This window comes from Falco punctatus (assembly GCF_963210335.1).
Source record: "Falco punctatus genome assembly, chromosome: 11".
NCBI lineage: Eukaryota > Metazoa > Chordata > Aves > Falconiformes > Falconidae > Falco > Falco punctatus.
Window position 1 is genome coordinate 2020751 of NC_137591.1, and position 24557 is coordinate 2045307.

General features: G+C 49.8%; 1 protein-coding gene across 2 annotated transcripts in view; it reads left to right on the forward strand.

Annotated features, from left to right (window-relative positions):
- WLS (Wnt ligand secretion mediator) overlaps positions 1-16655 on the forward strand; it is a 36855-nt gene extending 20200 nt beyond the window's left edge. The window contains exons 3-12 of one of the 2 annotated variants that reach the window (XM_080406721.1): positions 4845-4969; positions 6141-6302; positions 7248-7384; positions 7756-7924; positions 8111-8208; positions 8366-8429; positions 9288-9431; positions 11057-11143; positions 12606-12759; positions 13289-16655. In XM_080406721.1, coding sequence (XP_080262847.1) covers positions 4845-4969; positions 6141-6302; positions 7248-7384; positions 7756-7924; positions 8111-8208; positions 8366-8429; positions 9288-9431; positions 11057-11143; positions 12606-12759; positions 13289-13398 — 1250 coding nt within the window. In that variant the 3' untranslated portion in view covers positions 13399-16655. The remainder of the gene's footprint in view (positions 1-4844; positions 4970-6140; positions 6303-7247; positions 7385-7755; positions 7925-8110; positions 8209-8365; positions 8430-9287; positions 9432-11056; positions 11144-12605; positions 12760-13288) is intronic. The other variant, XM_080406720.1, reaches the window with a different exon arrangement.
- Positions 16656-24557: the final 7902 nt, after the last annotated feature.

Consider the following 24557-nt stretch of genomic DNA (forward strand, 5'->3'; position numbering starts at 1 on the left):
AGTTGTTGCTGCTGGGGTCTCATGGGCAGGATACCTTGGAGAAGGCCGAGAGGATGTGCTGTGAGTTTGGAGGGGATTTCTCTCTCTTTTAATTTGTTTTTTGGGCTGGTCTATTGTCATGGGTCTGGGCCATCTGCATTTGGCAAGCAGCAGGGTTCTTAACAGGGAACATCAGTCCTTCTCTCTGAGCTGCTTTGCAGTACAACCTTCTGCATGCCAAGAAATAATTCAGTGGTATCTGTCCTTAGCCAGAGCAGGGACCTGGGTGCTGCTTGCTCTCTGACTGCTGTAGGCTTCAGGAGCACCCAGAGCTGGGCTCTTCCTGCCTTTCTTTTCACCTTGTGGAAAAGAAAACCTGTAATTCTTAATACTGAATTGACACCCAGTAGTGCAATGACCCTGGGGCATCAAAGTGATGGTTGCACTGTGCTGGGCATTGGGTAACAGCGCCTTTATTTTTCAGATAGTGTAACAGTACAGAAGGGCCTTGACAAATTTTCAGTCTAAAAAACACACATTTTCCTTTCTTTTTATATTTAGTGAACTTAAACTGCTAGTAAGTGAGACTTCTGGGGTTTTTGCAGTTGGAAAGCAATTGTGTACAGTCAGATGGCTGAGCACTGCAGACTGCTGTTCAGATTCATCCAATTTTGGTCTCTTTGGTAGGTTTTGTAATTTTAGAGAGCTGGTGAAGCATGGAAGTGTAATGCAAATAATTCTAGCATTTCTTCTGTTTGCTTGCATATGCTTCTTCCCAGACTGCTGTATTAGTATGCAGCTGGCACAGAGGCATCTACTGAAACAACTTCTCTATTTTTAGACTATTGTAATGTGAGTGAAGATATCCTGTGTGAATATCACACTATAAAGTGAATCATGGAAAAGATCCTGGGCACTGAAAGTCTGGCAATAAAATGCCAGTGTGAAAAAAATAATATATTGGTGGTGCTCAGAGCATGACAGGTACCAGGGGGTTCTTTGCTGTCAGAGGGTCACAGCTCTGATGTGCTTCAGAGCATCTCATAGCCCTGTGAATGGAGAGTCATCGAGAAAGCTCAAAGCTGGGAACCCTAGCAGGAGCATGTCTCCTCGTTGGTCATCCCTAGAATGTGTAATCATCTAAACAGACCCGTCTTATTTCTGCAAGGGTTTTAATATAATCTCATGATATGGTGAGGCTGTCAATCAGCAGTTAAGCTGCTGATACCAGAAGTGATTTACCAGGCTCCAAATTATCCAGAGGTCATTACAAGATCTGTATGGGCAAGGTTAATCTAGAGCATGTCGTGCAGAGGTGCTCTGACATGGTTCTTGTGAGGTGAAGTTTCCTGGCATGGGTAATTTCAGCTCTCAGTACTGAATAAGACAGAAATTTCTACCTACCTATGCCTACCTTTTATTGTTGGGAAATTCTGGAGAATCTTGATTAACGTGCATGAAGCGAATAATTGCTTTCCTCAAACATGTTAACGTCTCAGAAGCTGAGCGCAGGTTTGCAGTGGCTTTTTCTCTTCCTTCCTTGCATGTATTCTTCCTCTTCTGCTGTGGCTCAGCCTTGAATAATTAAAATACTCTGCTGTCTCTCAGCACTTCCAGAAGTAAAAACTGACTTGACCGTCAGTCTCTTGCCTCGTGCTTGCTCCTCCTATCCACTGTTTTGATGGTAAATAACACTGGTTTAAAACACCTTTTATCTTGAAGCCAAGCACAGCGGAACATCAGCTGCTGCTTCTCTCCCTCTTCCCCGGTGCATGTATGCCTGTGCAGGCACATCGCCTGCCCTTGGTATTCACAGAGCTGCAGGAGCATTGATGCTGTGCACGAAAAGGGCACACACCACAACCCCCAAACTGTTAATCACCCTCTGACATTTCTATATTAATGTGGATAAGGCATGAATCTTCTTAAAATTCACTCCTCTGCCAAACAGTGTGTCACTGTGGATAACGAGGATTGCTACTGAAAGGCTGCGAGTAGACTAGGGTAAGACTACCAGTCTGCTGTGCTGGAAAAAAAAAAAAAGTGGGTGTTTATGCCTGTATATATACCTACATATGTATTTTATGTTGACAGCCTTGAAGGGTCTTTGTACAAAACTCTTCTACCAGGAGCCATTGCCCCAGTGCAGAGACTGATGGAAATTCAGAGGCAGCTTCTAATCCATTGGTCTAGAAAGGCACATACTAGTATATCTTCTGCTTTCTGGTTTTCAGACTCGATGGCAGCAGCAACATTTGGATTGCAAAGATGAAATAATGAAAGCTGTTTTTGTTGGATTTAATCCCAAGCATTCCAGTTGGTTTTATGGCTTCTGAAATGAAGTTTGTAGTTCTTTTTAGCTGGGCCAAGTTTAACCTTATGTTCCCATTTATCTGTGTTGCTGGTCTTCTAAATAGCGGATCTGAGATGGCAAATTAGTGTTTCATGGAAACCTAACTAATGGCTGCTGTGGAAAGGAACTTTGTATCAATCTGGATGGTATAGGTCATGTGTGCAAGAAAAAAAAAAAGCTCAGAAAAATCTTGATGCATCCACATCAGATGCATAACAGAGCCACCTCCAAACACTGTATAAATAGCAAGTCTAAACCACAGATACCATCCACGCCCCTTCCCATCATTTTGGATGAGTGTGCCACCACATATTCCCAACAAAAATATAACTGAAAGATGACAAATATATGGGGGACACAGTGCTTGAAAGACTCATGCTTACTTGTAGACGTGAAACAGCCTCCCTTCAGAACTATGAAGACCAGATTATTTTTGTTCTTGGAGCTGAACTTCAAAGTTCATCAAGTCTTGTTATGTCTCCGCTGCCCGTTGCCCTGTGCGTGCCGCTGCTGCGAGAGCAGGCAGCCCTGCGTTCGTACAGAGGGTTCCCGGTGAAAAGCTGTGGGCACCGGCACTGTGTGCGCCTTCCGCGTCCTTACAGGCTAGAGCACGTGCGGCGGCGCCTGCAGTGACACAGCCCCAGTGGAGAGTCTGTGTGTGCCAGTTTAGATCTGCAGAGGCGTTTCTGACCTGAATGAGCTGAGGACCGTGCCACAGTGTGCTTCTAGGGAGCTCGCAAGCGTGAGCGGGTTGCAGTGAGAGCCCAGTGCCTTGCTGTTGGCACAACAAGTGGTTCTGTAGCCATCTTCCGCCGCGGAAAAGCACTAGATGGTTCTGTAGCCATCTTCCAACGCTTTTCCAACAGCTGTGGCTCGCGGAGTTTGGTGATCTGGTGGTGAAAAAAGGGTAAGTTGTAGTATGCACGTGCTTGTTTCAGAACGTGTTCCTCTTTCAGAGCCCTCTCTGGGACCTGTGCCTGGTAATTAGGAGGGTTTTACATCTGGTAGAGCTGGTACAGACTTGCCTCAGGTTTTCAAAGCATATTTGTGTTGGTACTTGGCAGGCTTCAGCTGCTCCATTTCATGAACTTGCTCAGTTATGGTGCCTAAATAAGTGTGTTCCAGCCCCACTTCCTTCTTGCAGTGATGACCTCCTGGCAGCATCCTGGCAAAAGCATATCTGAGGGCAGTTATATCCCATACTGTCACTGTGAGCATGTCCAGGAAAGGATGAACTGACTGTTTCCACACAGATTTGATGCAGCAACCTTATCTGGGCGTATAAACTCCGTGTGTGTTTATTGACATGCAAGTTGGTGCATCTGTAAAGGCAGAAACAAGTCGGTACTGGTGTGGGCCTGGAGTCTTATGTAGAAGTCTTATTCAAAAGTCTTATGTAGAATGACTGAAGCTAAACAAAACATACAGAAAACATCGACTCCATCGTGTGCGGTAGTTTCTGAGGTTTTTACAGCAAGACCAGCGTATCTAAACTTCAGGGTGTTTATTGTCTTTTTAAAGGAACTTTGTGTAGCGTTTTCTTGTTACTCTGGAGACCCTGGCTTACCTTTTCAGAGCAGAGGACCCTAGCTGTGGGCAATTTTGAAGCAATTTGTACTTTTGTTGATGCGTTTTGACTTCTCCCAGCAGTGCCTTTCCCTGCCTCCTCCCTTCCCATCCCACCTAAAGGCCTCTGTGACCCTTTGTGTTTCTTTCACTTCACATCTGTCTGGTAGAATACATCTTTAAGGGGCGAATTCTAGATAGACCTTTTTATTCAAGATGTTAGGCTTCAGTGTTCAAGGATGGTGAACCTACAGCCAGAAGAAACTGAAGGTTGCACTGATAGATGACTTCTGCTATCATGCTTAAGTGAGCAAAATGCACCATTAGTTGCATGGTTTCTCCTTTATACAGTTCTTCTAACCATATACAGTTGTATACATCATCTTTTTTGTGGTTTTCTGTAACTAAACACTGTTTCAATGTTGATGTAAAGCCAATGCTGTAATGTAATATAGTTGTTCCCCGAAGCAAAGGACCGATGGCGCACCCTTGCATTGCCTGCAGAAGGTAGAAGCCTGTCTTATTGTCCCTCCTCTAACCCACACTGAAAAGGCTGCTGGATTGCTTCTTGGCTTACTGTCTACCTCTGCAGCTGTCTAGGCTCCAGTTCTATGGTTATTGAACGATAAAAATGAGTTATTGTTTCTAATGCTATATGAATAAATAATGCTCTCACCCACAACCATAACATAAGCTGTAAGTCATGGTATGTTAGAAAGATATCAGACTTGTATGAGCAGTAAAAATTCTGTCTCCTCTCTGGTAGAGAAGAAAAATGTTTTGAAAAAGGTAACTCGATCTGTATTGTTTGGAATGCAAAAATTTCCGTTCCCCTCCATAGCTGTGTGCCTCTCAGAGGTCCTTTTGGTGTCTAGAGGCTCTCCCACCCTTCTGATGTGCTGTACCGTTCCTCTCTAACGAGCCTGATGTCTCCTTACTCTCGCAGAAGAAAACGCAGAAATTACCCTGGATGTGTCATTAGCATATCGCGATGGCGTGTTTGATGATTGGGAAGAAATAGCACATGCGATAGAGATCAGGAAGCTGAAATGCACCTTTGGCTCACCAAAAGTAAGATGTTTTGATGATGCTGGAGGTAGGGGGAGGTGTGGGAGTGTGGTGGGAGTTGTCCTCTTCCTTTCCTTCATGGTGCTTCCTGGAAGCTCGAAGTTGTTCAGTCATAACGTTCAAATGTGTCACCTTTCTTGTGGCTCAAAATCTTTGAAAACCTGATGAGCTTCTCACATGCAGTTGGTTCTGTTTGGCAATGCAAGAGAATGGGATGAAGTTGGAGGTAGACTTAAAGCCTAGGAAGAAAACGTGTGAGGTGTTGCAGAGGTGTTGGCTGGAACTCAAATGCTTCATGATCTGTATACCCCAAACCATCCTAGAGAACTTGGACCTTTCCATCTTGAGCTTCTGTGATGGACAAAACCTTGTTCTTCAGGAGTGGCGAGGAAATAGCCCACCATTGGCACTGCAGCACTCAAAGAATCTGAAGAGGTGGGGCGAGAGTTTTCTAAAATAACTTCTCGATGCCTCAAGCTTCAAAGCTTAGGAGCAGAGAGCATAGCTAGCAGTTGAGAACTGAGCATCTTGTTTAAAGATGTTTCTTTTTGTGCTGCAGACTGTAATTCCTGTGCATAAATTAATCTGGTGTCTCTTCACCATGCCATGTTTTTCAGCTGTGTGTCTTGTTCTCCCATTTCACAGCCCCTTTCAGCCACCCACTTATGTCTCCAGTAATGCCTGTTCTCTTCTGTACAGCCACATACACACAGTAAATACATATGAGGTGCAGAGGGACTATTGCTAGCAAAACGGGGCTTAAGAAACTCCACATCCAGACATGTGTGAGGGGGTTATTCTGGTTTATTCCAGAATTTATTCTTTGTTTTCTGGCTGAAGTTGTCCTTGTTGAGGGAGGAGGCTCAGATCCCAAAGTAGCTTTTCGTCTTGGAAGGCTCCCTTGGCTTTAAGAGTATTCAAGAGCCTGAAACATGAACCTGCTTGAGCTAAAAAGCTATTGACTCAACACCCCAAAACAATCAGAAACTTGAGGGGAAAATGTCTTCAAGCCACTGATTGCACAGGCTCTCCCCAGACGAAGGTTGGAGTTGGCAAACAGGCTCTCGGTGCTAGCGAGGGCCCAGCTGAGGGCTTTTGCAGGCCCTCGCCGCAGAGGGTGTGCTGCTCGGCCCGGGGCTGACCGCTGTGGTGCTGCTCTGTGCCCTTTCGCTAGACCCTGGAGTCTGAAGGCCGTCACTACGACTGTGACTTCCTTCCTTTCATGGAGATCGGCAGCGTGGCCCACAAGTACTACCTCATCAACATCCGTCTGCCCGTGAACGAGAGGAAGGGCATTAACGTGGGCATTGGGGAAATCAAGGATATCCGCCTCGTGGTAAGTGTCTGTCTTGCTTCTGTCCACGATGTCTGCCTGGGGGCTGCTGCAGCTCCTTTCTAGATCTCCCCTTTGATCTGCAGCAAGGTCTTGCTCTTCGTCATGGCCAGCTCCCGCCTGCAAATGTAACTTTCCTCCTTCCCAAGGGATACTTTCTTAGACTGCTGTCTTCTGAGTGCCCTCCTCAAGCCTTGAGCAGTGCCACCTTCCTGCACTGCCCTGTGACCACCTCTGGAGCTGAGCTCTCCCCACGGCTCCAAGGGCTCCCCTGGGTCCTCCTCCCCACCGCCATCTGGCTTGGGTGCAGAGTCCTCCACCCGATTAAGCCTCTCGCAGGTAGGAGCTGAGGAGAAACAGAACAGCAGGGTTCAGAGGGGACCTGTCTGTCTTGGAGTTGGATGTGGCCATGCAGTTGTTTGGGATGGCTGTCCACTATCCTTGCTCGTGCCCTCCCTTGAGGCTTGGTGACCATGGGTGCTTTTGCCAGCTGGAAAACCTCTCACCACAGTCCTCTCAGCAGCAGCAGCAGTGAGCCAACCGGCTGTGGTGGCTGCAGACAGCAGTGGGAGGGCATGTGTCTGGAGAAATGCATTAATTTGGCTGATGCTTTTCCCACCAGTGGTGACTTGGCTCCATGAGTGTGTTGTTACTTTTCTGAGAGCAATTCTGCCAGCTTTCTCACGCTGTGTCAGAGTACCCCTCTCGCAGCTGCTCTCCACCTTGCAGTGGAAGCTCTGTGTGCTGGTATCTGTTTCCAGGACCTTTGAAGCCTGCTGAGATGCCTGGGTGCTGGTAGGCACCTGCTCCCTTTCCTGCACTGGACAAACCACATCTTTCAAAGAGCAGTTGTGTCCATGTGTGCTTGCGTGTACTGCCATGCGTGTGCCTCTCCTGTAAGGAGAAGCGTGGAGTAATGATGTTGCATTCCACCATGGTTTTCCTTAGGGCATCCACCAAAACGGAGGCTTTACAAAGGTGTGGTTCGCCATGAAGACCTTCCTCACCCCCAGCATTTTAATTATCATGGTGTGGTACTGGAGACGGATCACGCTGATGACACGCGCTCCTGTCCTGCTGGAGAAGTGAGTAGGGGCTCACGCGCTGGCTAAGGTGACCCTCAAGCAAGAGGACCCTGACCAAGGTGGTTGTTGCTCCCAGGTGGTTTGAGGAGGCAGGAATGGTGCCTTCTCTGTCCGCTGCCTCCATCCAGGCATACTGGGAGGAGGAGATCTCAATAGCTTCTCTTTTCTTTCCCACTAAACCCACAGAGAATGAGGAGCTGTTTGCCTGTGGCTGCTCGGAGGGGCTTAGTCCTGGAGGGGTTGCTGGCAGGAGGTGACGCCACCCAAACAGTGCTGGATTTTCTTCTGTTGCTCTTCATGCACAGCTTTGGTTTCTGGGGGTATGTCCTTGCATTGCAAACTGGAAAGAGATGGTGTTTCTGCCTCTCCAGGGTGATCTTTGCTCTGGGAATTTCCATGACGTTCATTAACATCCCCGTGGAGTGGTTTTCCATTGGATTTGACTGGACTTGGATGCTGCTCTTCGGAGACATTCGACAAGGCATTTTCTATGCCATGCTCCTGTCATTTTGGATCATCTTCTGTGGGGAGCACATGATGGTGGGTGCAACACAGAAAGGAAGGTGGTTTCCAGCCCCACTTGCAGCAGTATGTGGCAACTTCCTTGTACTTACTGAGTGCTGGAAACGTTGCTGTGGGGACTTAGACCACATGAGAGGACTTCACACTAACTTTGCTTTTTCCTTTTTTCTCCTCCTCCTCCCCACCTTGTGAACCTCTGATTAGGACCAGAATGAGCGGAATCGTCTCTCGGGGTACTGGAAGCAGGTTGGACCCATAGCTGTCGGCTCCTTCTGCCTCTTCATCTTTGACATGTGTGAGAGGTAGGTGCAGCACTGCTCCCCAGGGTGAGCCTTCCATCTCATCTCCTCTCCTGCACTGGAAAGCAGCATGGCTGGCTCTTTCCAGGCTGCAGAGCGGATGTGGGGCTCTCCAAGCCTGCTGGCTTCTGTGGCAGCTTGGTGGTTTCTCTTTTTGCAGGGGAGTGCAGCTGAAGAACCCCTTCTACAGCATCTGGACCACTGAAGTTGGCACGGAGCTGGCTGTATCCTTCGACTCAGCTCGGGGCAGGCTTAGTCTGCATCGATAGGAGGGGGAGATACCTGTGGGTTTGGGAAGCCCTCCTCCTTTTGGCAGGCTGGGACTGGGGAGGAGGAGGGCTCGAGTGCTGTGAGAGATGCTAGTGTCATTGGGAAGAAGCAGTCCTGGCTGGCTGGGAGCTGGGTACCTCTGGGGACTAGTGCTGTGCTCAGAGAAGTCACTGGAGAACTGAACATCTCCTCAAGTTGTCTGAGATTTGGGGGAAGGCACAGGGGATTAGGTCCTGGATGTCATTGCAGTAACTGCAGAGCCCACGCCGCTCCAGCGGCGCCCGCTCTGCTTCCCCCCAACCCCAGCTGTGACAGCATCTGCTCCAGGCCCTCCATTTGCTGCCATTACCCCAGCACACGTTGCTGAGGCATTTCCATGAATTCCCCTCTCGGGTGCTGCCGGAGGAGCTTGCCTCGCTGCCGTTAATTTTGATTACTGGGCTGAGATAAGCTAATGCAATTAGTCCCTTCCACAGCATCCAGCCCGCTTCCAGGAGCCCCTCTGAAGGTCGTTGGGGGGTGACTGCTCCCCAGACCTCCTCTGCAGCTGCCACCCAGGCAGGCGTTTCGGTGTGCTACCCCTCCTCGCTGCCGTGCCAAGTGCTGGGGGACACTGGACTGGTGCTCCCACAAAGCCGGGGTCTCACGCAGCACTACCTTGATCGCGGGCAGGCTGCCATCCTGAGTGATTGCTGCCCACTAGAAGTTTAAGTATGATCTTCGGGATATAAAAATAAGTAAATCACCTGAATAATGTTTTTTGTTATTTCTGTTTAGCTCATACTGTTTTTCTCTTAACTTGTGCTGCCCAGATGGCCTTTATTATAGTCGCAGGAATCTGCTTGTGTCTCTATTTTCTCTTCCTGTGTTTTATGGTCTTTCAAGTGTTCCGAAACATCAGTGGAAAGCAGTCAAGCCTCCCAGCCATGAGCAAGGCTCGCCGGCTTCATTACGAGGTAATGTCCCTCCTTGTTGGACAAATGCTTTATTTTTATAGCACATTTTTGACCTCAAAGTCTATTCTGAGACTTTGTCTATTCTGAATTGGAAGATCTGATCGGTATCGGCTTTCTTGTATTGCTCAAATCCCCTAAATGCCTTTCTGTTTGACTGTCATGAAGCTGCTGCTTTATTCAGGTCTTTAGTCCTAGCTCTCCTTTCCCATGAGTAGTTGTCATCTTCCAGCTTACTGAACAGTGTTGGAGGATAGAAGAAAATGGCCCAAATTACCATTTAAATTACTGTGTTCTGTAAGCACATCAGTTCCCCGTACCTCCAGTTCTTCTCCTGTAATATTAATTGCTGTGTTTAATGGAAAGTGTTGCTCAGACAACCCTGTTTTCCCATGGTTTGAATTTGGATTTTTGGGGTTGTCTTTTCCTAACCAAGTTGCAGGAGGGAAACTGTCCTCCTAGGATCAAGCTGCGAAGTGTTCAGCCCCTTATCTCTGCTTTTAGCCTGTGATTTTTTTATGTTGTTTCTGTCCTAGCTGTCTCTAACTGCTGCAAAACGTGAGGAGCTCACTTCAAGGGCTTAAGCTGAGAGGGCCTGTTGTTTTGCGTGGGTGTGTAAATATTTATCACCAATGTTGTTCTGTTAAATGACGGTCACTTCTGATTTAAACAAGTCCCTTACCACCCATCAGGAATGCATGTAAAAAAAATAGAAAATTGGACTTGAGAATTTGAAGACAGTATTAGCATTTTTTTCCATCTTTCCCTTAACAAAAGACACAGGACTTCAGCTCATGTTGTAGAGCTGCTGCTGCCGTGCTCTACATAGAAACATCTGGCAAGCATGAATCTGATCTGGAAAAGTTAAATTAATAGCCATTTGTTGTCACAGTGTGGCATAGTAATTACGCACACTGACATTTCCACCAAAATTCCAGAAACAGGTAAAAAAAACTACACACACAAAAAAAAAACCAAAACCAAAAGAATTTGTAAGTAAAAACGTAAAACTAGGAAAAGCCAGTCCGGTATGCAGTCAGATTCCCAACCAAGTGATCCTGAGCCATAGTTTGGCTTATCTACATTATTCTGTAATAGCCAGCGTCGTTTTGACGAGCGTTGGAAATCGCTGCAGTTTCCTCCCAGACAGACTCTGGAGGTGAGGATTAGTCTGGTACGGACCCAGTACCCACACTGCAGAAACACCGACGCGTCTTGCTAAGCCGTGCAAACTTTCTGCCAATGTTTGTTTTACAAAAGCTGCAAACTATTAGGCTGGCTCCTAGTGAAACCCATGCCTTACACTGACCTGCCTGCTCTTCCACGTTAACTCTTGGTAAATCAGTCACAAAAAGCAAATGTAATGGAAAGCCAGAGCTGTCCAGACATGCACACCCCGCTCGGAGCATCCGGGAGGAATGCAGACGTGTGGGGAGCGGAGAATATGGGCTGTCGTGAACACGGCGCAGAGGAGTGGGTGGAGGTTGTTTTGCTTTGGGGTTTCGTGGGTTGGACCCTTTTTTTTCTTTGTCTTTTTTTTTTTTTTAATGCTTGTGTCTTGTATGTACTAAAACCAAAAATGGGTTTTGTGGATTCTGTTAATGTGACCGGTGACATTTCTCTCTAAGCAGGGGCTGATTTTTAGGTTCAAGTTCCTGATGCTCATTACCCTGGCTTGTGCAGCAATGACAGTCATCTTCTTCATCGTGAGCCAGGTGAGTGGTGACTTGGCTTCCTCTGAGAACATCAGCCTCCAGTTCCCTAGCCGCTAACAACAGCTTGCTTGGTGTCCAGACAAGGCATGCCTGTTACAAGAAGATTTGCTAAGTTGCTTTTTAAGAAGTTGTTTTTATTTATTTGAAGCACTACCACAAAACTGCTCGGGCTGAAGCCTTCAAAGGCTTTCAGCTCACGTCAAGGTTTGGGGCTGTGCTCTTCCAAGTATCAGCTAACACAGTTTGGTCATTTCCGAGAACTCAGCAAGAGGAGAAATGTTCTGTTCACATTGAAAGAATCCGGTGGCTTTGTATGCCCACAGAGAAAGAACAGAACTCAACCTTCCCTGGGTTGACTTTGCAACCCTGCTGTTCCCAGCCATATCTGTACCTATTTATTCTGGGCTCCGATGCAGTCTCTGTACAAATGAGCTTATGTTGCTACTTAAATGTCCTTTGATGGTTTGCTCCAAGTGACTTTTCAGATTGCATCTGTTTCAAAGATGCCATTTGTGGTTGTTCCTAAGCATAGGCAGCCTGGAGCTTCAGGAGAGCCATGGGTACAGCCTCACAAGTCCAGTGTTGCAGAATTACAGGAGCAGTTTCTCCCTCACTGCACCACTTAGGCTTCAGGGGTACGTGGTGGGTCCCAATGCAAAATACAGTACCAGATGATTTTACTCTTAAAAACACCTCTGTTGGACTGAAGCAACAGTTTGAGCAATGCCACTTGGCGATCTGGTTCATTGCTGAGCATCGATGACCATCACTGCGTACGGGCAGAAGGTAAATCATCTTGTCCAGCGACTCTTTTTAAGCTAACTTAGTTTCCGTCTTTCCCCTTGTGTCTTTTTCATTAACAGAGAGCCAACATTGCAGTGTGAACAGTCTGTATCTTCATTAGTATTAATGTTGATGATATTTTTGTACAACTTGACAAATCTCTGCATGTCTTAGGCTGATGCTGTCAGCCTAGGCCCCTCGCGTAAGACAGAAGCAGCCCGGCAGCATTCAGCACATTAGCTCTTCGCATTATTCATGATGGTTTTCCTTCTATAAAAGGTCTATTTATAGAAGTCTAATGTTTTCAGATGTAACTAGTTGTCTCCTAGGTACTGCCCTTTATGTGGCAGTCTTTGCTGAGCGCGTCGTTTACAGCAGGGATATATTGCAGAACGTCAGAGATTTTGTCACGTTTAAGACTGATAAATCAAAGTTAAGGAAATCCTGATGCGATCATTTCCTAAGGGCCATTTTTTCCCTGCAGATTGAGGCTGAAGAGGAGAATCCTAGCCTGACTTCTGCGTCACTTAGTCTGTTACACTCCATTTACTCGATCCTGTTGAATTGACACTGTTCTTATTGATTTACTCAGAGTTAGTGCTTAAGGGCGTCACTTCTGTATTGTTACAGAATTTGATCTTACTGACCAGCCCGTTTGTGGCTGCTTTCTCCCGGGCAGGTGACCGAAGGCCACTGGAAGTGGGGGGACATAACTATACAAGTGAACAGCGCCTTCTTCACTGGCATTTATGGGATGTGGAACCTCTATGTCTTTGCCCTGATGTTCCTATATGCACCGTCACACAAGAATTACGGTGAAGACCAGTCAAACGGTAAGTGCCTCTAAGTGATCTGAAGGCTCGATATAAAGTGGGTGATACTTCTGTGCATTGGGTTTTGTTGTTGTTGGCCAAAGTGCACATTCAGCACCTTGTAGTGTTATGCAAATGATGATTTGGTTTTCCTAGCAGACATTTTAGTTAATGACTAGGTTAGACAGGTTTGATTGTTCAGCCAAGGCTGTCTAAAACGTAAACAGTTTCTGTACTTTTAGCATTGCCTAGTTGTAATTGCATAGCTCAAATGGAGGGGTGACAAGAGGAGAAAATAGAAATCTGGGCAAGTGGAGAGCGGCAATGCTGTCTGATTCATTTATCAGCAGCCTTCAGTAGCACAGAAATCATCCTTTGGCGATATGCTTGTATTTAAATGACTGTAAATAAAAGCATTTACAGAAATGTTGCATAGGTCATAGCTCAGGTTGCTCCTGAAAGCCTGGGGGGACTAAATCAGCTCTTTTGCTTTCTGATTGTCAAATATTTTATTGTGAGACCAGGCTAATGAAATAACTTTGTTTCTCAGGTGACCTGGGAGTAAACAGTGGGGAAGAGCTTCAGCTCACCACCACCATCACCCATGTGGACGGGCCCACAGAGGTTTATAAGCTGGCTCGCAAGGAGGCTCAGGAGTAACGCCGAGGTGGCCTCAGCTGGGACCCAGAGCAGGGTGGGGAGCAGAGGACAACCCAGTGTCCTTGGCAGGAGACCTCTCTGACTTAATTTGCTTCTCGAGCACCCCGTACCTAGTGTATTTTCACAGAGCAGTGACTCCAAGCAGAACGTTTGTAAACTCTTTAATATGGTGTAGTTATTTCTGGGGGGAGGGATATGTATATTGTGTTACACTCAAGCACGTAAAAACCGACTAGAAAAGCATTAAGGTTGCAAAGTCGTGCGTTCAGATGTTAGGAAGGGGCAGAGCTGACACTGGGCGGTTTTTATTTGTCTGTTGTGTGCCTGTGCATAAAGGTGGTGCAGGGAGCTCAGTCGGGGAGCGCGTATTTGCTACTCCAAGTTTTCTTCATGTGTGCTTTACATGAGGTGTTGGTTGTGGAGAGGAACTAAAGTCTCATTGTAAAAACATTTAATTCCACCGTCTATAATTGTATTGAACCTTGTTTGGAGTCTTTAGTACGGCTCTGCAGCAAGCCTCTGTCATCGCTGAAGTGAAGCACAGCTGGGGAAAGGAGTAGATGGTTTGTAATGGGTGAGATTTTAGTAGAAGCAGCAATGTGCTTTCTCAGTAGGTTTTACGGTTGTTTGTTCGTGTAGGGGAATGTAAAAACTGGATGCCTGAGCTGAGCGGCAGGAGAAAGGAGCGCTCCTGTCCCGGGTTCCCACAGGTACTGGTCCCACAGCCAGCTCCTGCCTATTCTCAGCCCCTTTGGCTTCCATGGCTTTTGTTGTCTTCCTCCATCTTACCTTTTTGTTACAGCTCATTCATTTTTATGCTGCTTAGGTGCCATGGGGAGAAGAGAAAGGCCGTGGGAGGGACGGTGCGTTCTCAGCTCCCGTGCCTGTGAGCTGGGCAGCCCCACTCCTCCTTGCACTGCTGGGATGGAGCACGCTTGGCAGAGCTAGATTCTCCCAGGGATTATCGGACTTGAAAAAAATCTATTTGTCATGCACTAATGTTGATGTTTGCTTTTCGGAGCAAAAGCAGACGATGAGTTTGCTCACCCCCGTGCTGTGCTTGGGCAGGTCTGGCTGTGAGATGGTTGGCAGTGCAAGGGGAATGGGAACTGACCCGGGGCAGAGGCTTAAACTGGACCATGCTGGGGACCACTTAAGAGACATGTTGAATGGCACGTATGGGAGGAAGCATGGCCAGAAAGGTCTGTGCTGCTCAGGGCACACCTTCCAGGGCCTGGAGGATTCAGAGGGCCTCCTTGGCTGGCATTAGTAAACATCTGTGTTAACTGCTAGTAACAGTAACTCAACCTCCCAGTTTTGTCCCTAAAAGCTAAGAATCTGCTACCACTGTCTGTTGCTGAAGGGTCAGAGATTAGGGGAAGCTTGCAAAGCCACTGGACAGGCAGTCGTAGCAGGTACTGGTAGAAGCACACTGGCCTGGAAGAAGGGACATGTTGTCCTCAGATTCTTACAACTTCTGAAATTACACATCAATTTTGAGGGTATTGAGGCTGCAAAATGGAAATATAATAGGGAAATACCAGGCATGAGATCACCTATGAAACCTTAACCCATCTCTAGCCAGTGTGTGCGTTCCGACATGCAGTGAAAGCCCATTGCACGCTGGCTTCACTGTCACATTCACGTGTGTTTGTGGGTTCGGGGCTCTGGGCAGGAGCTGAGGCCATGCTGCTGTGGCTCCGGTTTGTACCGGGAGGTGCTGGTTCATCACGATCCCCACCCCAGCAAACGGCTCGCACTCGGCGATGCTGTGGCTGCCCAGCGTGCCCCAGCCTGCAAGCCCCCACCGCTGTTTGCACGCCGCCGCTCAGTTCAGCTCTAACCATCATCTCTGTCGCCATTTCAGGCAGGTTAGTAACGAAACACAGCACCAGCTCTCCTGGCCTCTTGCTTTCCTTTTCCCCATGTTTCTTGAGGTGAGTCAACACCTCGGCTGGGGTGAGGTGTTCAGATAATTCTTCCTCATTTTCCCAGTCCACCAGGGAATGGGGCCAGAAGGCTAGCGACTGCCCCTCAGCTGTGTGTGGGGCCAGCTGGGCACCCCATCTCCTCACCAGCCTTTCCCCAGAGGATTTCTCACAGGGTCTGCTGGCTGCACCAGGCATCGCGCCAGGAGGTGCTGGGCTGTTACAATCCCAGTAAGAACAGCACTCTGTGGAGTAGAGTGTAAAATACCATTTACTGGAGCTCAACAGGATGAAGGAGAAGAGGGTAGCGCAGATAACCTTGCATCCTTTTGGTTGCTGGGAGCCCCAAGTTGTGCACCATCAGATGGGTCTCCGGGGTGTGGTGTGGCAGGCAGACCCCATCTGCAGAAGGGCTGCTCACATTTTGTTAAATGGAGCTACTACAGGATTTTCTTAGAAGAAGGCAATTCTGTTCCTTGTTCTGTTCGCCCTCACAGGGATCCCCAGCTGCCCCTGGCAGCATCTCAGCCGGGATGCAGGGCCAGAGCCGAGGAGCGCTGAATGCATCACTGCGTGTGGAGTCCCTTGTGTGCTGCTGTGTCTGAGCATGTAAAGTCACTGTAGCACAGAAAATGTCCTAAACAGTACTTAAGGAGGTAGCTTTGGGTCATTTTGGATACTTGAACTGAAACACTAACCATTTTTTGTAAGTTTGGGGTTGACAGTGCCCCTGTACTGAAAAGAAATGTGGTTTAAAAGAAAAGAAAAAGGAGGGCACACTTACTGTATGTGGAATATGTGCTGGGACCGCACCTTCAACACAGATGGTGAAGGAAAATAAGTGTTGGTAGGTTTGAGCAGTGTTCCTACTTGCAGTGGTTGTTCAGTTACAAAGTGAATTATATTAACGCACATCATCATAACTCTGGCATGCTCCTGGCTGAGTGCTCGACTTTGCAACTTTAACATCCTTTTTATGTTGAGTTCTTACGTGATATTTATGTTGTTTCGATAGATGTGTCCATGGTTTCTTTTACAGCTTAGTATAACATTGCATTTTGTAAAGACTCCCTATAAATGGGGAGTTGCAGCTTTAAAACCAAATTTTGTGTCAAACACTAACAATTTGTTTATGGGGCGGGTGTATGTGTGTGTGGTTTTTTTATTTCTTATTTCCTAACCCCTACTCATATGTCTTGGAAATAGTCCCTGGGTCTTATTAAAATATATCCTTTTTTTGTTTAGGTTGAGTTCAGTTTTTACAGACTGCTTTAAGCAACCTGGAAAACGCGTAGTTTTGTTAATTTAAATAAAACATACAATATTGTGGATTTGTCGTCGGCCTGGTTCACTGATGGAGACTGCCTTCTGCTGTGATCTGGTTTGCTTTTATTTGGTCTTTCACTGCAGGCAGTTGCAAGTCACACAACTTGTTGCTGAGAAAAATGGTTGGCTCACTTGGACAATTTTTTCCTGCTTCTCTCTCCAAATGCTTTGTGGTGCGGAGACATGGTGCTTCAATGCTGGTGGCTTTTGTGACTTTTAAAACCTTTGCTTTTGGACTAATTGTTAGCAGGGTGTCTCTGCCTAGTCTCTGGAGCATTGATTGAAGCTCCCTCCACCCAAAGAATGGGTCCCCTGTTCCCACCCGCCCCAGGCAGCTGGTCTCTTCCCATGGCAAAACACAACCGCTGGGTTTTCCTTCAGGCTCTGTCCTGTGGACCTGCCCATTCCTGCCTGCCAGCCCTGGAGCTGTCACAGCTTTGCTGTGAACTTTGCCTGTTGGCTGTTACCCCACTGCGATGGCAATTTGGACATCCTCCATCTGCTGCCGTAACTGAAGTCGGTGTGTCCTGCGCTCGGAGCCTGCTCTCCCCTGTGTTGGCTGCCTAAAATCCAGGGGGAGAAAAAAGGTTTCCCAAGACTTGCGCTTAGAGTAATGGAGAACCTGATGACAACAGGTGAAGTTCCCATTGCAAAATGGGATGCTTTGATGAAAGGGCACACGAGAGGGGAACAGGGCTGCAGAGTTTTAGGCAGAGCCAGTGGCTCCATCTCTGCTGCTACCTGTGTTGGCTACAGCTTCTCCACCACAGCGAGGAGCTAGGGCTGCTGAAAGACAAGCGAGAGGCTGTACAGCAGTTTCAGGATCTAATGAATTTCAAAAGAGCAGATTCATGAATTTAAAATAACTGTAAACCCACCACCACCTTCCCACACGTTTCTCTCCCCAGGTTTCTTTGCGAGGCTCTTTGTCGGCAGCTGCCCTGGCAGACCTTTGCTGCCCTCTGCTGCCAGCAGAACAGGGCTTTCAGCCAATTAAAAAAAAAATTAATAAATCCCTCGCTTCTAAAAATGGGAAATTTACTTGTGTAGGTTGTTATTACCTGGAAGGTGCTACTCAGGACACAGTCTGTCCCAGGAGCTTTGTGCTTCTGTGCCACCAGGCAGGGACACGGTGAGAACTGGAGAGGAACGGGAGAAAAATACTGGAGAGTTTCTTTAAAAGGCTGTCGGGTGTTGCTGTGCGCAGCCAAGCCTTGTGCAGGGAAATGGGTTACAACAGACTTTTGTGGGTGAGCTGGGGACCACAATTTTTGAGGTCGGCAAATGGGTTTTGGTTGGAACAGTTTGGTTTTCCTTACTAGAGTGCCTTCTGTGTTTTCTTGGAAGTCTGGGACCAGAGGCTCCGCCTGCTCTCAAGCTGGTTTGTGACTGAAGAGCAGTGCAAGGAGCTGCAGCGGGTGCCGGCGCAGCTCGTCTGCTGTCCCTTTGCTCCCAGGCGCGCCGGTGCAAGGTGAGGTGGCAGCGGGCAGCACTGGGCTGGGCCGCCCGCGAACAGGAACCTCAGCGTGGGGTGGCAGCGCTGCCGGAGCCCCCTTTGCTCCTTCCCCCCGGGGGGGGCCGTGGCCAGCAAAGGAGCCGCAAGTCTGTGCTGTGATACCTGCCACAATGTTCTGGGACGCACTGGGGGAACTGGGCTTGTGACCCTGATGCCTGTCCCCTTTCACGAAGGGGGACATTGGATCTAGGAAAGGCTCAGGGAAGGGCAAGAAAAACAACTGAAGGTCACACAGCTGTCTCTCCCCGCGCACCTGCTGGCCTCCAGCTCCAGCACAGCTTGTGGGATGGATCTGGCCTGTGTTTCCCTGCTTAGAAAGGGAAGAAGCAACAGGTGACTAGGTGAGTTTGAGTGTCCCAGCAGCAATCTGAGGCTGTCCCCTGGTCTGATGGTGCTGTCAGCCCTGGCTGGGTACAGGGAGGTGCTGCCCTTTCCTCCTTGTCCTTTTTAAACCCACTCCCAGCAGTCCCCAGGCAATTAGTGTCTTGTGGGACACAGAAACCGGTCCCCTCTCCCAGCGCAAATCCTGTAGCCCAAGGCTATTGTGTGGGATCTCATTATGATGAAAATAAAGGATTGGCTGGGGAAAGAATTGCAGGAGATTGAACTGTAGGAGATGGGGTGTGCAGAGCTGGGGACTGCTGCTCACGTCTGCTCTGGTCCGTGTTACAAATGACTGTTGCTCCTGCTCTCAAAGATGAGACAAAGTCAGTGCATTTTTATTGGGGTAAAATAAACAATAAGCAGCAGCAGATTTATTTTTAGAAGGATTTTGCTCTGTGGCTGGCACACAGACACATCATGGGTCTGCTTTCCTGCTTAGCACCTGATGCTACACTGTACAAGAGCCGATGGCTCTTTGAGTTTTTTCCTTGTCAGAGGCTATTATAGGAAATCAGTACAAACTTCAGGCTTTAGATCTAGAGCTCTAAATAAAAAATGAGATCTCGTCATGGCTATAATCATTGGCACCTTCTGCCTTTCCCTCTCTGACACCTAAGGAGGTAAGTCCAGAGCTGGTGCTGCATAGGGCAAGCCTTCCCCGAGCAGGGGCAGAGGCTCAGCCACCTCCAGCTGCCCACGCCGCTCCAGCGGCGCCCGCTCTGCTTCCCCCCAACCCCAGCTGCGACAGCATCTGCTCCAGGCCCTCCATTTGCTGCCATTACCCCAGCACACGTTGCTGAGGCATTTCCATGAATTCCCCTCTCGGGTGCTGCCGGAGGAGCTTGCCTCGCTGCCGTTAATTTTGATTACTGGGCTGAGATAAGCTAATGCAATTAGTCCCTTCCACAGCATCCAGCCCGCTTCCAGGAGCCCCTCTGAAGGTCGTTGGGGGGTGACTGCTCCCCAGACCTCCTCTGCAGCTGCCACCCAGGCAGGCGTTGCTCTCCACTCCGCCACCGGTGCTGGTGCTCCCCACTCACTCGCAGGCAGGCTGCAGGTCAGGTGTTTGTTTCTGACTCAGGTGAGTGGACATGCGATGGCTCCATGCAGTGAATTCCTTGCCGAGATGGTTTAAATATTGTCCTGTCCTTTGGCTGTTTCATTATCTCGAGTCAAGGAATGTTTATATCCGTTATAATAGCAGGCATTTTGTTTTCTTCTATTTTTTCTATCCTTGCTTTGTTGTGCTTAAAGCCCTTGAGAGTTTTCAGAGGAAAGGCACTCTTCCAGGTACAGTCAAGGCTCACTCATGAGATGGATTTTCTGTCTCAAAAATAGATAAGCGGCTCTGGAACATTTTCTAATAAATATTTTACAGGCTGAACTACACTCCCAAGTATCAGCATTACTGGGAAACATCCTTTCTGATAAGCAATATGCACCAGTGACACACATCCTCTGGTTTAATAATAATTTATGTAATTCCAGAGAAAAACCCTATTCCTGCCTTCAGCTGCTGTCTTGTACCCCTGCACAGGAATCGGTGACATTCAAAGCAGTATTAGGAGCATGGCTATACTGGCCGTGATTATCAAGCTCTGCATCCCACAAGAAAAGGAAAGCCTCGGTGGGCTCCAGAGGTGGGCCTGGGTTAACAGCTGGACTTGACGATCTTAAAGGTCTTTTCCAACATAAATGATTCTGCAATAAAAGCAGTGGAAATGGAGCACAGTGAAGACAAAGCAGTACAGGTGCCTGTTCCTGAGCCTTGGGGTGCTGTGCTCCCTGCTGGACCCCAGGTCTGCCCCCAGCAAGACCCCGAGGGCCTTTTGGAGCTGTTAGTGCCAGGCCATGCCCCAGTGGTACCCAAAAGTTGGACATTTTAACTTCAGGAGGTCAGAACTGGAGTTCACAGCACTTCCTCTGTAGTGGTACGGGAAGTAAAATACGTGGGTTTCTAATCTGGAGTTGCCCCAACCGCCCGTGGTCTGGCACGATTCCAGCCTGGCTGCTGCTGTGGTCTGGGCAAGGACGGGCTGCATGGGAGGCCACATGGAGCTGAGGGCTGTCAAACTCTAAATGAAGCCTGTTTCTGGGGTGCCCTGTCTGTGCTCAGGAACAGGCACCCCTCACTCACCCTCCCTGCTGGGAGCAAGTGCAAGGGAGACCGTGGCGGGGGCTGTACGTGCGAGCCTGCGGCAAGGCCACCCCTCCATCCCAAAAGCAGTGACCTGCGTGATTTCAGCTGTGTAGCTCCAGGATGAAGTTCAAAGCAGACCCTGCAGTCTCCTCTCCAAAGGGATCCGATGGAAGTTTGGTGGGGTGTCCCACCTGCTTGCTCAGCAATGGGAAAGGGGGATTTGCTACCCTCAACATGGATAGAAAAGCTGCGAGAAGCACTGCCTGGGCTTGGTGACGCAGGAAGGTGCAATGCCCAAGTGACTGTATAACAGTAATTATATCTGGCAAAGTCACTACAGAAAAAGGATCTGATTATCTTCACCCACCCTTCTGCGGGTCCCCACTGCTCTCCTGCACCAGCTCACAGCTCCGGGAATTCCCTGGGCAGTTTTCCAGGGCAGAAGGAGGAGGCAAAGCAGCACAAGGTGTCTCGCCCCTGATTCCTCTGTGCTCTGCTTCCCGGAGGGGCTCTTGCAAACAGCTGATTTCCATTTAAAATTTATTTTAGAATTTCTCCTTGTTGTCAGCTGTTGTCTGCTCCACCCCAAGCAAACCCTGGCCAACAGGGGCATTCAGCTAGTGTCTCATGGCCGTGTCCCTCCTGCGCTGGTCTGTCCCACCCAAGACAGAGGTACTGCACAGGACATGTCTCTCCCCTTTCCACTCTTTCTCCCAGGATGCAGGAGACCTTCCCACTCTTTTGCCTCTGCTAAGTTGACTCACGGCTCCTTTCCTACTGTTCTTACTGCAGGAAAGACGCAAATCCTTCCCCGAACACAGAAGCCTGTTGGTTTTTTATGTTGCCTTACTTGCCAAACAAATACTTCTTTGAAAGAGCTGCCCTGTGGCTCGTGCTGGTCTGGCTCAGCTCTGTACCCAGCTAGGTACAGCCCTTGGCTGCACAACATGGGTGACACTCGGCTGCCCAGCTGGGCTCTGTGGCTGAGAGGGACCTGCCAAAAAGAGCAAGACCCCAGGCTGAACCACCTAATTGGGTTCAGATGGACAGTGGCTGAGGGATGGTAATCCACCCAAAACCTCGGAAGACTTGGAAAATATCTGAAAATGGGGTGTCTGCCTTTGAGCAAACGTGGCTAGCTGAGATAGCGAATCAGCTACTAATTACTGGTTAGCATTTCATTGTGGCTAATAAGTACCTCATAAACACCAGAAATTATGTTTTTATAAATCGGCTGTGGAAATCCCCATTAATCGGAATCGTTTAGGTTGGAAAAGATCCTTAAGATCATCAAGTCTAACCGTTAACCCAGGCCTGACAAGACCACCGCTAACCCATGTCCCTAAGCACCACAGCCAGAAGCTTCCACACTCATCCCAGCCTGCAAGCAGCAGCATCGCCCTTCTGTGACTGGGATGTAATTATGGCTTTTGAAACCATGGGTTATTAAGCACTGCATGTTGGGATAAGCAATAATTTCTTTGCAAGTTTCACCTGTGACAGTCACCGCTGGTCTACACAGGAGGAGCAGGGGACTGGAGCTGGCAAACTTGCTGTCCCAGATATGCCACCAAAGAGCCAGGCAGAAACATGTGTACTTGGGGTGCACAGGAGGCAGGGCAGGCGGTCTGCAAGAGAAGCTGGGGAGAACCACATCCCCGTAGAGTTTCAGAAGTATTTTAGAGCTGTTATTCCCCAAACCAGGCCCTGCAGCCCACAGAATCAGGGGAAACATTTAAGGCACCATCTTTAACCATGTTTTCACTTACACCATCTGTGCGAGGGACAGAGCTCTGGACTGTCCCGTCCTGAGGTCAGCAGCACAGGGAGGCCCTCGGGCAGCTGCACCAGCTGCTCTGGCTGCAGTTTGTATTGCTGCAGTTTAATAACAATAAAAAAAGTAAAGCTTTGCAAAAGGGTTTCTTAAACACCCCTGTCTTGGCCAGCACAAGAGTTACCGAAGACAGATCCTGGAGACACCCCTTGGCCAAGGGTAATACTCAGTTTTGAAGCCTCCCGGTTGGAGCTGAGCTCTTCACATGGACATTTGTCCCCCTTGCTCTCTTTCTGCTTAATGTTGTGGCCTCGGAGCACCACAAATGCCCTTTGTCACATGTTAAAATTGGAGTATTCCTCAGCTCCCAGCCCAAGCATGCTGCTGGGGACCCCTCTGCCCCAGGCAGCTCTGCTCCACGCCGGCTGCCTCAGGGCCAACTTTTTCGTTTACAGACTTCCAGGGGGAAAGCTCTGGTCCAAGCCCAAGGTCAGTCTCAGAAAAAGAACACCCCATTCTGGAGAAAATAAGAGATTTTTCATCCAAGCAACACAACACCCCCTTCCCGGCCACAGTTGGACACAGGGACGATTTTAATTGTCACGGTGGGAGATGCTGCTGTTTGTACAATCTGGCTGTCTTCAGGGAATCGGGGCTGAACAAACTGCATCCATCAACCCCAGCGTGAACCCTCTGCTCCACAGCTGGCGTCCTCCGGCCCCGGCGCTCTGCAGGCAGCAGCCAGGGCTGAGCGGACCCCCCCAGCACGCCCAGCGAAGGCAACCAGCCCCCGTGGCGGCCGCCATGGCCAGCTGGCCAAGATGGCCCTCTGAGGGCCGGGAATGGCCCCTGGGGGGGAGGCCGGAGCGGCCCCGCGCTGGGTGAAGACGGGCAGCTCCGGAGAAGCAGGCTGGGGGTCTGCCCGCGGCCTGGCCCCTGGCTGGAGCCCGCCTGGGCACGGCTGCTCGCAGCCCGGCGAGTGCCGCTCCCGCCATGGGGGCCGGCAGCCATTTTGGAGCGTGAGGGAGGGCAGCGCCTCGGCGGGGGCTACAGCCGGGATAGGGGCGGCGGGGCCGGGGAAGGCGGCGGGGCCGGGGAGGGCGCTGCGCTCGGCCGCTCCCGCCGCTGGGCCATGAGGCGGCAGGCGAGCGGGCCCCCTCTCCCGCCCAGCATGGCGGCGGCCGGGGCGGAGCGGGGCTGAGGGCGGTGGGAGCGGCTGCCGCCGTCCCGGCTCCCGCGGCAGTAGCGGCGGTGCAGCAGCCGGGAGGTGGGCGCCTTCTCCTGCCAGGCACCGGGCTCTCCGCGCCGCTGAGCCGGCCCGCCGTCAGAGGGGGGTGCGTGGGGAGAGGGCGCCTGGGGAAATCCCCCGTGAATGCGGGGAAATACCCTAAAGCCTCTTGTTTTGTTTGCCAGCGTGAGGGGGCAAATCAAAGCAGCGGACCGTAACGCCCTTAGCCCGAAAGATGTGGTGGCTTCTCGGGGGGAAAGGCTGCGGGAGTACCTCAGGTCAGCCCTGCCGCATTTAATGGCAGCGCGGGTGGAAAGCTGACTCGTATTTTAAGTGTTGAAATAAAATCAGCCTTAGATATGAGCCGTGGAGCAAGCCGGGGGGGGGGCGGCAGCGCCTGGGCTCTGCGGTGCGGGGGGCTGAGGGAGGCGTGATGGAGGGAGACACTCACCCGTGTTTCTGTGTGGAATTAAGGGGTGGAGCACATCCCGTCTCCAGCAGCTTTAACCACCACATTCGGCTTGTTGTGTCGATTATTATTTTTATTTTTTTGACGGGGGTCGAGGGGAAGGCTAGGTTTACGGTGCCCTTTTAAGGCCCGGGGGTCCCGCTGCGGTACCCGCCAGCCATCGCCAGGGACGCCGCAGCGCCCGCCGCCCCCAGCCCGGCAGCGCCGGCATCCGCGGGGCCCGCCCGGGCGGGTGGATGGAACGTAGAATAAAAACGGAGAGAAAACCAGCAGCGCGGGGCCGCAGCGTGGCCGCGGGTGCCGAGCGGGAGCGGGGCTCTCCCCGCAGCCCCGGAACCGAGCTGAGGCTCCCCCGCCGCCGGCAGGCGATTTTAGACTGGTTTGGCTGGACGCT